Raw genomic sequence first — 14,875 nt, forward strand, 5'->3', positions numbered from 1 at the left:
GTCAGAGACAGTGCAATTGGCACAGGACAGAGCGGAGTTTAGGGCTGTTGTACATAGGGTCGCTATGAGTTGCAAGCGACTCGACGGCACATAACAACAACAATAGAGTGTGGAAATTATCAAACAATATCTTTAATAACACATGCAAGTAAAATCTTATTGAAGACTATTCCAAAATAGCTGAAACTACATCAACAGGGAACTGCCAGAAATTTAAGCTGGATTCAGAAAAGGCTATGGGATAAGGAATATCATTTCTGATGTGAGATGGATTTTGGCTGAAACTAGACAGTATTTGAAGGATGTTTACTTGCCTTTTATTGATTGTGTAGACAGTTGACTGTGTCAGTTACAATAAATTGTGGTTGTGGCTAACCTTGTGAATAATGAGAATCATAGAACTCTTTATTGTGTACCTGTGAAGCCTGTACAATAGACCAAGAAGCAGTTGTCTCAACAGAACAAGGTAACACTGCACAGTTTAAAATCAGAAAATGTACCCATCAGGCTTGTATCTTTTCTTCAGCCTGTCCAATCTGTATGTTGAGTAAATCATTTAAGAAGTTTTATGAAAGTTTTATGAAAAAGAATGTGGCACAAAGATTGGAGAAGACTCATCAACAACCTGTTAACACAATCTTGCCTGCAGAAAATGATGAACATTTCAAATGCAAACTGTAGATCAAAGACCACATACAGCCTTCAGTATGAGCTACATCTAAACATCAAGAAAACAAAAATCCTCCCGCTGGGAGGGACACACACCGCACAACACTGAGAGGGACACAGTGTGTCACCAGGGAGTGGTGCATACATGGGAGTGGCACTGAAATTTGAGTGAGGTTCTTTGTGGGGCATCACTGCTGATTGGCTGGATCACATGGGACCCCTTAAGCTCAATCAGAAGGGAGTAAGACAGCTGGAGCTCATCCTCAAAGGGAAAACCAAGGCTTCCTGCTTTCCCAACCAGGTCTCCATGCTCTGCCATGTGTCCCCTCACATGTAGTCCATTAACTGCCTGTAGCCAGGAGCAACTTGGGGTGGCCTAGCTGTGGCAGTTGTCTGACAGAGGAGGCTGCTTTCACAGACTTTTTCTCTATTGAACTGAAGCAGATCCTTCCTTGGGTCAGAAGACAGAGAGAAACCCAGGCAGTGTAGCAGCCTCACCTCCTTTTGGAGCAGTGACTTCAGATCAAGAAAATGCTATTACCTCAAGCATGAACAATTCTACCACAGCAAAGTCACATATGAAGCAGACTACTGTACTTCCTACTCAAGCCCAAAGCAAGAAGTCACCCCCCCAAATGTGACACATTATCAATGGGTTTTCTGAAGCTAGAAAGGCTGATGAAACTTTCAGACACAGAATTTAAAAGATTAAATATTTTCAACGGGTAAAAGATTAACTTGAAGAATTAAAGGACACTGCAAAAAAAAAAAACAAAAAAAACAAAACAAAAAACCACAAAACCAGGAGAAGCTTAAAAAAAAAGAAAAAGATCCAAAACAATGCAGATGAAACAAATGGGGCATTAGAGGCTCTGGAAAAACAAGAAATCACAATCCAAAATGTGTGGTCCAATGTTTCAGATGCTATCAACATGATGGAGGGATACATGAACAGAGTTGAAGAAATGAAACGCAGAACCAGTGTAATAGAAGATAGAATAGTTGTCATTGATCTGCTAGAACAAAAAGCAGAATCTTTAAAAGGAAGGAAAAAAAGAAAACCTAAGAATAATATGGAACACCATCAAGATGGTGTAACATGTACATCATCGGAATCCCAGAACAGGAAGAAGCAAGTAAAGGCACTGAAAAATTTGTATAAGAATTACTAGAAGAAAAGTTCGTAAGCATAATAAAGAATGAGAGAATATTTTCAAAAAGCCAAGTGAACACCATATAGAATGGACTCCAAAAGAAAAAGACCAGTGCATATCATAGTCAAATTTTCTAGAACCAAAGATAGGACAAAATTCTGAAAACAGCAACAGAGTAACCTATAAGGGAGAACAGTTAAGATTAGGTGCTGATTTCTCAGCAGAAACCATGTAAGCAAGAAGTTAGTGGAACGGTATTTATCGAACACTCAAAGAACACAACTATCAACCAAGAATACTGTACCCAGCAAAACTGTCCATCAAATATGAAGGAGAGATCAAGATATTCCCAGAAAAACAGAGCCTAAGGGAGTTTGTAAAAACAAAACCAGCATTCCAGGAAACACTCAGAGACATCCTTCTTACAGAGGTGCCACAGAAAGCAGGATGGACCAAAGTAACTAGCAACAACACCAAAAAGAACTCAACAAACTGATAGCGATAAAACCTTGCCTCTCAATAATCACACTGAATGCAAATGGTTTAAATGCACCACTGAAGAGAAAAGAATGCTGTCTACAAGAGACACACCTGAAAAGTGAAGACAAGGAAAGACAAAACATAAAAGGGTGGGGAAAAAATATACCAGAATAAAGAAGGAATAGTGATATTAATCTCTGATAAAATAAATTTCAATGCAAAAACCATCTCAGAGGACAAGAAAGGTCACTACATAATGCTTAATGGGTCAATAGAACAAGAAAACATACAATAATAAATATCTATGCACCAAATGATAGAGCTGCAAAATATATTTTAAAAAATTAACAAAACTGAAAAAGGACATAGACAACACTACTGTTGTAGTTGGAGTCTTCAGCACACAACTCTCAAGAAAAAAATAGAACTACTAGAAAGAAATTCAACAAAGATCTGAAGAATTAAACCACACAATAAACCAACTTGATCTATAGATACTTATTTATAGGCTACTGCACTCCAAAAAAAGCACAGTATACCACCTTTTCCAATGTGCATGGAATGTTCTCCAGAATAGATTACATTTTAGAACAAAAGGCAAGCATCAATAAATTAAAAAACATAGAAATAATACAAAGCATCTTCTCAGACCACGATGCTACAAAATTAGAAATTAATCACAAAAGGATAAAAAAGGGGGGGAAAGCATGTATTTGGAAACTGAACACCACCTTGCTTGAATATGAGTGGGTACTAGAAGAAATAAAAAATGAAATTAAAAAGTTTCTTGAAATAAATGACAATGAAAACACCACTTACCAAAACCTCTGGGAAACAGCCAAAGCAGTAATCAGAGGTCAATTTATAGCAATAAGCAAACCCATCAAAAGGCAGGAAAAAAAATAGCCATTTACTTTCTAACCCAACATCTCCAACAAATTGAAAAAGAACATCAAGAAAAGCCAACACCCTCTAAACAAACTGAAATTATAAAAATTAAGACAGACATAAATGAAATAGAAAACAGAAAAACAGTTGAAACCATCAACAAAATCAGGAGTTGATTCTTCAAAAAGGTCAATAAAATCAACAAACCACTAACAAAACTAATGAAAGAAAAGATGAAAATAATGCGAATAAGTGAAATAGGCAATGTCACAATGGAACCAACTAAAATAAAAAGGTTAACAGTAGAATATTATGAAAAACTATTCTCAAATATGAAAACCTAGAAGAAATGGACAAATACTTAGATTTCACAAACTACCTAAACTGACACAAGCCAAAATTGAACACCTAAACAGACCCATTAAAAAGAACTAGAAAAGGTAATAATACAACTTCAAACAAAAAAATCCTTGGACCAGATGATTTTACAAGTTCATTTTATTTATTTCAATGAAGTAATTTTTCTTTTACTTTTCAAATAGAAGAGCGAACTGGTGGGGAGGAGTGGGCAGGGAAAAAAATGCAATAATGAATGAACAGAAATCTAAAATCTCTGTAAACGTTTATTAAAATTAATAAAATTTAAAAAAATGAATTTTCTCATTCAGAGAAGAATTGTCACCAATTCTATATAAACTATTTCAGAAAATAGAAAAAGGTGGAATTCTCCCAGACTCATTCTATGAAGCAAATATATCCTTGATACCAAAGCCAGGTAAAGACACCACCAAAATAGAAAATTATAGGCCAGTATCTCTCATGACCAGAGATGCAAAATCCTTAATAAAATCCAGGCCAATAGAATCCAACAATACATTTAAAAAAAAAATTCACCATGACCAAGTGAGATTCATAAAAGGTATGTAAGGATGGTTTAACATAAGAAAAACAATCTGTAATTCATCACATTAACAAAGCAAAAAACAAGAACCGCATGATCCTATCAATTGATGCAGAAAAGACCTTTGACAAAATCCAACACCCTTTGCTGATTAAAACACTCACCAACCTAGGAATAGAAGTGAATTTCTTCAACATAGTAAAATGTATATATGCAAATGCGAGAAACAACATTATTCTCAGTGGAGAGAGATTAAAGGCATTTTCTTTGAGAATAGGAAGTAGCCAAGGGTGCCCATTATCACCTTTTCTATTCAATATTGTATTGGAAGTCTTAGTGGTAGCAGTAAGACAAGAGAAGGTAATTAAAGGTATCAAAATTGGCAAAGAGGCAGTAAAATTATCTCTATATGCAGATGATATAATAGTGTATTTAGAAAGCCCTACAGACTCAGTAAGAAAACTACTGGACATAATTGACCAATTCAGCAATGTGGCAGGATACAAGATCAACATACAAAAGTTAAGTGGATTTCTCTACAGTGACAAAGAGAATATAGACCAGGAATAAGTCCAGACTGAGGTTCTCAGCCAGTAAAATTGCCCCAGCCCTGAGTATGACTGATGCGCATGTGAAGGTCCTCTACTGCCTGCCATAAAGCAGTGTGGAATCAGAGATCCTGTCCCTGTCTGGAATGGAATCCTTTATTGAAAAACAAAGCAGATTATTAGAAGTGCAGCTAGAGGAATCCACAGCAAAAGATTTTGAAAAAATCCTGAATGAATGTGTGGATGGTTTCTTATCCAGTGCAGCTAGGCAAGTCCAGGACCTCAGCAACAATGATCCAGGGACAGGGACAGAGTTAGCTGATACAGCCTTGAATCTGCTGCTCTTGCTGCTCATGGAACAGTGGAAGTGGCTATGTACTGAAAACATGCAGAAAGTTCTTCATCTAGTCTTTGGAACCCTGATTCAGAGGTGGCTAGAAGTACAGGTGACTAATCTGACATGTCCACAGCACTGGGTACAGTATCTCCGGCTTCTCCGGGAGTCCATCTGGCCTGGGGGATATTTGCCTGAGTTACCTCGGCCTGTAAGGACCCAAGAGCAAAAGCTGACTGCTGAAAAACAGGCTCTGCAGAGCCTAATGGGAGTCCTGCCAGATATTTTAATAGACATTCTGGGAGTGAATAAATGCCGAATGAGCTGGAGTCTAGTCTTGGAGTCACTACAGCAACCTCTTATCAACAGACATTTGATTTACTGCCTTTGGGATATCATCCTGGAATTCTTGGATCTCAGAGTTGAGGAGTCTACCACAGCCACTTCAGCCTCAGACACTCCAGGCATCCCCAAAAGGATGAATGTCTCCCCTCAAGTATAGGCCATGCACTTGTTGAAGGCTGAGGAAGGGGAGTTTTCAAGCCACCTGTGAGACTAGGCTACCGCTCAGAAAGCCTTGAGTTCCAGTGTCACAGTTTTTTCCTATTCCTCTTCTATTGTAGCAGGAGCAGATGGAATCTGTAGGCTAATTACATGCATACTCTTTTCTATAACTTTCCTGTGATGTTTGATTTGTTGCTGGTGGATATATCCAGAATCCTTTCAAAAAGAAAGCTCCATAAAATAAAAAAAAAAAGAAAGAAAAACAGTACCGATCACAATAGTGAATCACAAAATTAAATACTTGGGAGTAAATATAACTAGAACTTCAAAAGTTTTATTCAAAGAAAATTACAAAACATTACTACAAGAAACAAAACAAACCTGGAGAAATGGAAGAACATCCCTTCCTCATGGATAGAAAGACTCAATATTATGAAAATTACAATCCTACCAAAGGCAATTTACACCTTCAGTGCAATCCCAATACAAATACCAATTCCATTCTTCAACAAGATAGAAAAGGCAATCTCCAATTTCATTTGCCGTGGAAAGAGACCTAAAATAAGCAAAGCACTCACTCCTTAAAATGAGAAACAAGATAGGAGGCATCTCACTCCCTGATTTCAAATCCTACTACACTGCTATGGTGGTCAAGACAGCGTGATACTGATTCAATGATAGACACATAGGTCAATGGAATAGAATTGAAAATCCAGAAATCTGCCCATCTACCTATAGCCAACTTATTTTTGACAAGGAGATGAAACCAGTTAAGTGGGGAAATGACAACCTTTTTTAACAAATGGTGTTGGCAAAATTGGAAAGCCATCTGCAGAAAACCCAAGCAAGACCCACACATCACACCATACACAAAAACCAACTCAAAGTCGATCAAGGACCTAAGACTAAAATCAGGGACTACAAACTTCATTAGAGAAATCTTGGAAGAACCCTGGAAGCTCTAATCCACAACATGAACAGTCTTCTAAGCATCCTGAAAACCCTACACCCAGGAGAGGATAAAAAAGATGAACAGGAACTTCTAAGAATCAAATCCCTATGCACAGCCAAAAACTTCTCCAACAGAGTAAAAAGGGAAGCCACAGACTGGGGAAAAATATTTGGTAATGACATGTCTGATAAGGTACTTGTATCTAGAATTTCTAGAATACTCGAGCACCACAACAAGATAAAGGTAAACAAACCAATTGCAAAATGAGCACAGGATATAAACAGACACTTCCCCAAAGAAGACATTCAGATGGCAAACAAATACATGAATAAATGTTCAAAATCCCTGACTCTAAGAGAGATTAAAATAAAAATATGTGTGAGATATCATCTCATCACAGTAGGAATAGCAAAATTCAACAGAGCAGCAAACAACAAATGCGGGCGAGGTTGTGGAGAAACTGGAACCCTTATTCACTGTTGATGCGAGTGTATAATGTTGCAACCACTCTGGAAGGCAAGATGGTGCTTTCTCAAAAAGTTGGAAATAGAAATACCATTTGACCCTGCAATTCCACTATTGGGATATTCATCCCCTAAAGAAACCAGAACTGACACCCAAGCAGATATATGCACACTCATGTTTATTGCAGCTTTGTTCACAATAGCAAAGAGTTGGAAACAACCCAAGTGTCCATCAACAAACGAATGGTTAGAGAAGCTGTGGTATATTTACACAATGGAATATTATACAGCACTGAAAAAACAATGAACTCATGAAATATATAAAATGCGTGACCATGGAGCACATTATGCTGAGTGAAATACTTCAGTTATAAAAGGATAAATACTGCATAATGCCAATGTTATCAAACTGGACTGGCCTGGGGGCTAGGGGGGAAACTAAGAAAAGAGGGGATAAATAATGTACACAGCATTGAAACAGACTAGGGAGAGAACTGTATAAAAGGAGCATATGATTAGTTATTATTGGCATGACAAGAGTCCAGAATAAGAGCTGCGTAGTAAAATGAACTGGGAGCAGGGGGCTATATAATAATGAAAGAATTTTTTTTATTCTAAAGAGAAAAGCGAACGGGGGGGAGGGGGAGCATGGAGGAAAAGGTGCAAACAATGAATGAATGGAAATCCAAGTTCTCTATAAATTTTCAATAAAATATTAAAAAAAAAAAAGTTAAGTGCAACTGATCCAAGCCATAGTCTTTTTAGTTACTTTCTGACAGCTTGAATCCACTAACAATTCCCCAGGAGAAAGATGGGCAGTCTCCTCCCTTTCATTGCATGACTTCTGGAAACTTACTGTAGGGTGAGCTATGAGTCAGTTCCAGTCTGACAGCAATGAGAGAGAATGCATTAGCACAGGTAAGCACATGTCTTTGCTCATATAATACAATTAAAAAGTTCTTTTCCAAATAAATGGAGGCTGTTTTTATTTTGTTTTGACAACGTGTTTTTATAGATAGTTTGGATAGGTTTTTTTTTTTCCTTTAAGAAATGCTTATTTATTGTGTTTTGTTCCTTTCTATTTTAAAAACTCCTAATTTGATACTCTAGGCTTTTTTCTTTTAAAAACCATGAAATTTAAATAGAGACTTACTAGTGAAGAAGATAGAGCCAAGTGACTCTGGACTTTGGCAAATTTTATGGTAGTTAATCTGTAAATGGTTATTTCTTAGCATTTTCATAAAACAGTATTTTTTAATCTGAAGAAAAAATATTTTTTTAACCTGTCATTACCATTGACATTCAGAAAGATATTGAATGCATTCAAGTTTGAATAGATACTCGAAACTGCTTGAAACTCTGTATTGTCCTTTTATTCGTGACTGTTGTGAAGTTGCATGATATTCTGCAATTAAAATACCACAGAACTATTCCCCACAGTAAGATGTCAAAGAGCCTAGCGTCGATAGGGAAAATGTTCAGTATGAGTAGTAATAATTTATACAGCTAATATACCGGGGGAGAGAGGGTTATAGCATGCATATAAGCATAGTCAAAGTCGTCTAATACGTAGGGACAAGAAGAGGAAGCCATCAACTTTAGGCATAAATTTGATGGCTAATATTCTAGAAGGGAACCGGCACCTCTCTGGTGGTTCCAATCTACTAGCTGTTCCATGGGAAAAAATGGGCAGTCTCCTCCCTGTGTGACTTACAGCCTGTGAAACCCACTGGAGGGTTAGCTATGAATTGGTTCTAACTTTATGGCAATGAGTTTGAGGGTTTTTGAAAAAGTATGCGTCATCATAATTTTCATTAATAAGGAAGCTCTGAAGCTCTGGTTGCCTATAAGAAATTGTGCTGTCAACCTTAAAACACTCAGTTCAAATTCACAAGCTGCTCCTCAGGAGGAAGATGAGCAGTCTTCTCTCATGTGATTCACAGCCTCGGAAAACCCACTGGAGGAACAGAGAGGAGTTGTTTCCAAACTGACAGTACACAACAATAATTTTCTTGATGTGCTCTCCTGCCCTACTCTGGAGTTTCCTGAAGTGAACACGTGAGCAGCAGCATCTTTGCTGTAAATAGAAGGAAAATAAATGTGCATGAGGGGCAGTGATCAGAAAATGAAGGGTTCCATAGTCCAAGGATCCCTCTCCAGTGCAGACCATTTCTAAAAATGGCAAAAGAATATAGGCAATGCTGATCTGGCTGTTCATGCTCAGTTCATGCTGTTAATTGTTTGTTTAGCACTTTTATTCCTTACGTATCAATACACTACAGAAAGAATGAAGCAAAAGGAAGATTGACAGGGACCACAGCTATAAAGTAGAGGAAGATTATTGAGGTTACCACATCTAGATGAGGCTCTTTTGAATCATGGATAAACAATCTTTCATCCTTACTTATGTAGTTCACCCAGAATTCATGTCATTAAACACATTTCTAAAAAAAAAATCTGTCTATAGATATGCAGTTGTCAGAATGCTAAGGAAATTACCATGTAGTGTTCAGAGTACAAAGAACTAAAAAAGTCCATGAGGTTTAGACATTTCTATGCTTCTTAGTTGAAAACATACATAAAAATAGCCATGTAGATGACTAAGGCAAATTATTCCGATTCTGAGCACCTATCTTTGGTCAGTGCCGAAGGGACATGCATCAAGTTTCAATGTCTAAAAAAAGTTTCTTTTCAGCCAAGCAGAACATTTGTTCCATTTGCCATTCCATCAGATCCTGTTTACCTTTCTTTGACCTTTTCTAATTCGATTTTCATTTCATTGCTTCTCCCTCCAAAAGCCTGAGAGCAGGAGCATAAATCTCTTCTTATCTGGCTCAGCCACAGGCTCTGGGAGCTGAGGTCATTTATATAGTTTTCCTTCCCAGGTTCCTCATCTGTATGATAGAGATAGGACTATCTTCTCAGTGCAAGAGGCCTGAGAAAAGGATGAGAAAAAGATGTTGTTAAAAAAGCCATACGAAAATAGAAAATAGTTGCTGTGCACATTATCTGTGACAGGAACTTACATGATCTGTTTTGTCTTGATCAGATTTTTCATGGGGCAGATTGACTAGTGTCACAGACCAAACACTTCATTGATGTATTTCCCAGGAGATACTCCCCGCCCCCGCCGTGGTTAGTGTTTTATTTTTCAAAGAGGAGTTCTAAAACATCAAACTAAATTAGTCAAAAGCTAACATATGTAAATGATTGTTTACTCTACAAAATCTTCATCTTAGAGTGTATGATACACCTAGTTGGCAGTAGCACCCAGGTTTTCATTTTTCTCTGGTCTGTGAAGACTTCTCATTAGCTGCCTTGTGCTTTTGTTGCATGATCTCAGAATCTCTCTCCTTTCTCTGAGAAGCAGTCGAGCTGTCCTCTTTTCTTTTTCCCTTGCTAATCTCCTGGGTTTTCTTCATGTTTTTCTGGCTGGCAAGTTATCTCTGATTTCCACAGGCCATCCCAACCACCAGACAGAGCCTGAAAGAATGCGACTAGAAAAATCAACGGTTCCCTGGAAAGCACTAGGAGATACTTCTTAAGACCAGTTTCCTTCCTGATTATAAGGGATCCAAGTCTGCCTAATTACATTATGTCTATTATTTCTCCCTGCAGTTGGCTCCGAAAACCCACCTTTGACAGTAATTCGCAAGTTTGTGCACCTTTTGGACCAGAGTGACTTAGATTTCCAAGAGGAGCTAGAGGTAGCGCGATTAAGGGCAGAAGTGGTGACCAAAATCAGGGCTAACCAGCAGCTGGAGAAAGACCTTAACCTGATGGACATCAAGATTGGACTCCTGGTGAAGAACAGGATCACACTGCAGGTTTGTGGGCCTTTGTGGGATAGAAGAGAGAAAATGCACAGAAGTATTGCCCATACCATATTGGCCCAGCTAAACTCATTCAGAATCTAGAATTATGTTGGTCAAAGCATTAATCATTTTTATTAAAAATCAGTGATTTTTCAGTTTTGGAAATATTTGTACCTCCTTTTTGTTTTACAAGGCTTCTTTACCATTCTCAAATTTATTTTGGATACAGTATAAACTAGAGAACTCTGGTGGCCTAAGTGATAAGAACCTGCACTGCAATCCTGAAGGCATTCAGTTCAAATCCACCAGCTATGGTTAGTTCTGACCTGAAGACACACAATCACAGCATAGTGTAAACTACTTACAGTATATGTTCATGTTAACTGCCATTGAGTCAGCCCCTAGTTAATGGAAACCTCATGCCTTCTATCTTCATAGTAAGACTAATAGCACAAATGAAATAGAAATAATTTATAATAAAAACACATTTTTCAATATAAAAAGTGTTGGACCAGACCATATTCAAAGAGGACCAATGGGTGAAGTATGCAGCTAATAACCATAGGTTGGTGGTTTGAACCCATCAGCTGCTCTGTAGGAGAAAGATAGATAAGTCTGCTTTTGCAAAGATTTACAGCCTTGAAATTTCTATGGAATAGTTCTGCTCTATCCTGTGGGGTCACTGCAAGTCAGACTTGATTCAGTGCACTGAGGCTAGTTTGGGATTTGGCCACATCAAAACATAATAATAATGTTGCTAGAAATGTCACAGGATAATCAGAAACAAGAAATGCACAAGTGAGACTGACCAGGGTGTGTGTCCATAATCTCATTTTCCTAACTGAAAATCAATCTTATGATTAATATTAAGCAAAGAATTCTCTCTCCCCAATATATACAGCAATTGCAGACCAAGAAAACCTTGATGTCTTTTCAAATTATAAAGGAAAATGTATTGTACTTGCATATCAAATAGATTCTAGGTTCAAATATTGACAAATAGCATTTTTTAATTACATAAATGTTCACAAGAACTTTGAAAAATTCTGTCATGCAAGAGGTGGGGTAATTATTTGTGTGCAGATTGTCCCATAAGTTTACAGGTCAGTAAGGCAGGTAACATTCCAGGACCCTTACTCACTCAATGCCAAGAGTGCCCTCTTGAAGTATGGTGCTGGTTGTTATTGTTAAGTGCCACCAAGTCCGAACTGACTCATAGTCTACCCTCCAGCAAGTTTTCAGAGGCTACAGCCTCTGAATCTTATGGGAAGAGATTGACTGTCTAGCTCCCTTGGAGCAGCTGGTAGATTTGAACTGCCTACCTTTGGATTGGCAACATAACCCCTTACCCCCTAGGCCACCAGAGCTCCCTTCCAGAATGTTACTGCCTCCACTAAGAGATTCTGAATAAATTAATCATCCTTTCATTCTGTGTGATATCTTCCAATGCCAGAGCCCTATAAAACATTGTAAAAAGTACCATTGATACCTAAGAACAGAAAATAGCTGGGGTAAGTAATTTCTCCTTGGCCCAACCCCTTTCTATTACACAATGTCAGTTTTCTATAAACTGATAAGTTAGGGGGGAAGCTTTGAGAAGATGCAGTTGGTTATAGGTTAGAACAAGTCATTCTAGAAAACTAGGAGAGAAGCGATTACAGGAGGCAGTAACCAGTCCGTTCAGGATGGGGGTTGTCTGAGTGCCTTCTCTATGTGCCAGCTCCCCACATACCAGACACCACATAGCTAAAGGGAAAACAGTAGGTGATGACAAAACAGAGGAAATTAATGTCTTCTCTAAATATTAAGGATTAAAACTTCAGTTAAAGTGTTCTGTATTCAGTTTTCATTTGTTGCTGTTGTTGATTGCTGTTGAGTTGAGCACGACTTATAGTGACCCTATGAACAAAATACCTGAAGCCTTTCTATAACTATCGTCATTTCTCAAAGTTCAGAGAGTTTCCAGAGGCATGTGATTTAAGAAGTGGATGCCACTCCTGCTTTCAACCAAAAAGAAAAATAGTGATTTGTGCTTTTAAAGACAATTGTAAATTTTTGATACATAAAAGCACTTCTAAAGTATAATATATTCCAGAAAGTCCTTCAGAGAATGCCTTTTATAACTTCAGTCTGCTGTTTTACTCTCTCCCATGAAGCTGTAAACAGGAAATGTCTTGCCTCCAGGAGAAAAGGTTTAGTTCCAAAATAGTCAGTAGTCTAACTAAGAAGTTGCCTTGTAGAAATGGAGTCACAGCCGAGTTCCAGATGTTTATAAACGTTTGAAATTTTTTATTGTCATTAATTGATCATAGTGTTATGTAAATTTAATTTTTCAACTTGTATTTTCAAATACTGAAACTTACCAAGCACATGTTAGATAGATGTTAAACTAGTGAATACTGAAATATCTAGTCTTTAGTCTTACTAACAGTTTCCATCTTTTTTGTCTAAATACAGGAATCATGCAGTTGAATATTCATAAATAAGAGTGGGGAAGTTCTGTTTATTGCAGTGAGAAATTGTTGTGTTGTTATGTGCTCTCGAGTTGCCTGTAATTCATAGTGACTCTATGTACAACAGCCCTAAACCCTGCTCTATACTGTGCCAATCTTATTGTCTCTGACACACCTACCCCCATTACCCCAGTCACTGAATCAATCCATCTCATCAAGGGTCTTTCTCTCCGGCACTGTCCCTCCACCCTCCCAAGCATGGTGTCCCTCTCCAAGGACTGGTCCCTCCTTGCAACATGTCCAAAGTATGTCAGACGAAGCTTCAGAATCCTTGACTCCAAGGAGCAGCCTGGCCTCACCCTCTCTAGGATGAACCTGTTTGTTCTCCTAGTTCATGGTATATTCAATACTCTTCTCAAATACCACAGCTCAAAGGCATCAATTCTCCTGCTATTATCCCTAGTCTTGTCTAGCATTCTGATGCTTAGCAAGTCACTGCAAAGACTATGACCTGTATCAGGCACACCTTACTCTCCACACTGACATCGTTGCTCTTCAGTACTTTGGAGAGGTCTCTGACAACAGACTTTCCTAATGCAATTCATCTTTTAATCTCCTGGTTGCTGGTTCCAAGAGTGTTGATTGTGGAGCAAAGCAAACTATAGCTGTTAACAATCTCATTTTCTTAACATCTATCATGATGCTGCCAATCGGCCATAGATTCTCAAAATCAAAACAATAAACATAGGATAGTAGAATGAGTTGAGCATGTGTGTTATATACCTAATAAAAATGTTTTTAAGACTATTTAAAGGCACAAGAAAATGTGCAATAAAATACAAACACATGAAGAAATGCTCAAAATCACTGGCAATAAGAGAGATGCAAATTAAAACCACAATGAGATACCATCTCACTCCAGTAACAGTGTCAAAGTTTAATAGAACAGCAAGTAATAAATGTTGGAGAGGATGTGGAGAGATAGGAACTCTTGGTGGAATTGTAAAATGGTACATCCACTCTGGAAGGCAGTTTGGCTTTTCCTCAAAAGGTTGACTGTATAAATTCCCTATCATCCAGCTATTCCACTGCTTGGAATATACCCTGAGAAAATGAGAACTGAGATGCAAATAGAGACTTGGACACCAATATTCATAGCAGCATTATTCACCAATGCAAGAACAAGGAAACAGCACTAATGTCCAACCACAATCTAAGGCATTGAGAAATTATGGTATATTCACACAATGCAATATTATGCAGCATGCGGAGCAATGTAAATCACTACCTAACTTGGGAGAGACTAGAAAGCATTATGCTAAGTGAACTAACTCAGTGCCATAAGGACAAATAATGTATAATACGGATATAATATAATATGGATTATCAAGGCTCAATATCAAGAAGATAAAGATTCTCACCACTGGGTCAATTGGCAGCATCAGGATGGATGGTGAAGAGATTGAGATTGAGATTGTTCACAGTTTTAGTTTGCCTGGTTCCACAGTCAACACTCTTGGCATCAGCAGCCAGGAAATAAAAAACCATATTGCGATGGGAAAGTCTGCTGTTAGGGACCTCTCCAGGGTACTGAAGAGCAGAGGTGTCACTCTGGAGACTAAGGTGCACCTGATACAGGTCATGGTCTTTGCAATCACTTGTTATGCATCAGAGAGCTGGACAATGACTAGGGAGGATAGAAGGAGAATTGAT

At 38.0% G+C, this 14,875-nt stretch overlaps 1 protein-coding gene and 1 pseudogene across 1 annotated transcript in view; one reads left to right on the forward strand and one right to left on the reverse strand.

The window, feature by feature from the left end:
* IQGAP2 (IQ motif containing GTPase activating protein 2) overlaps positions 1-14,875 on the forward strand; it is a 392,955-nt gene that overhangs the window by 305,404 nt on the left and 72,676 nt on the right. The window contains exon 20 of the mRNA XM_006889829.1: positions 10,513-10,721. Coding sequence (XP_006889891.1) covers positions 10,513-10,721 — 209 coding nt within the window. The remainder of the gene's footprint in view (positions 1-10,512; positions 10,722-14,875) is intronic.
* On the reverse strand, positions 10,173-10,358 carry LOC102844094 (annotated as a pseudogene).

This window comes from Elephantulus edwardii, unplaced genomic scaffold, assembly GCF_000299155.1.
Source record: "Elephantulus edwardii isolate Elephantulus edwardi_28Jun2011 unplaced genomic scaffold, EleEdw1.0 scaffold00082, whole genome shotgun sequence".
NCBI lineage: Eukaryota > Metazoa > Chordata > Mammalia > Macroscelidea > Macroscelididae > Elephantulus > Elephantulus edwardii.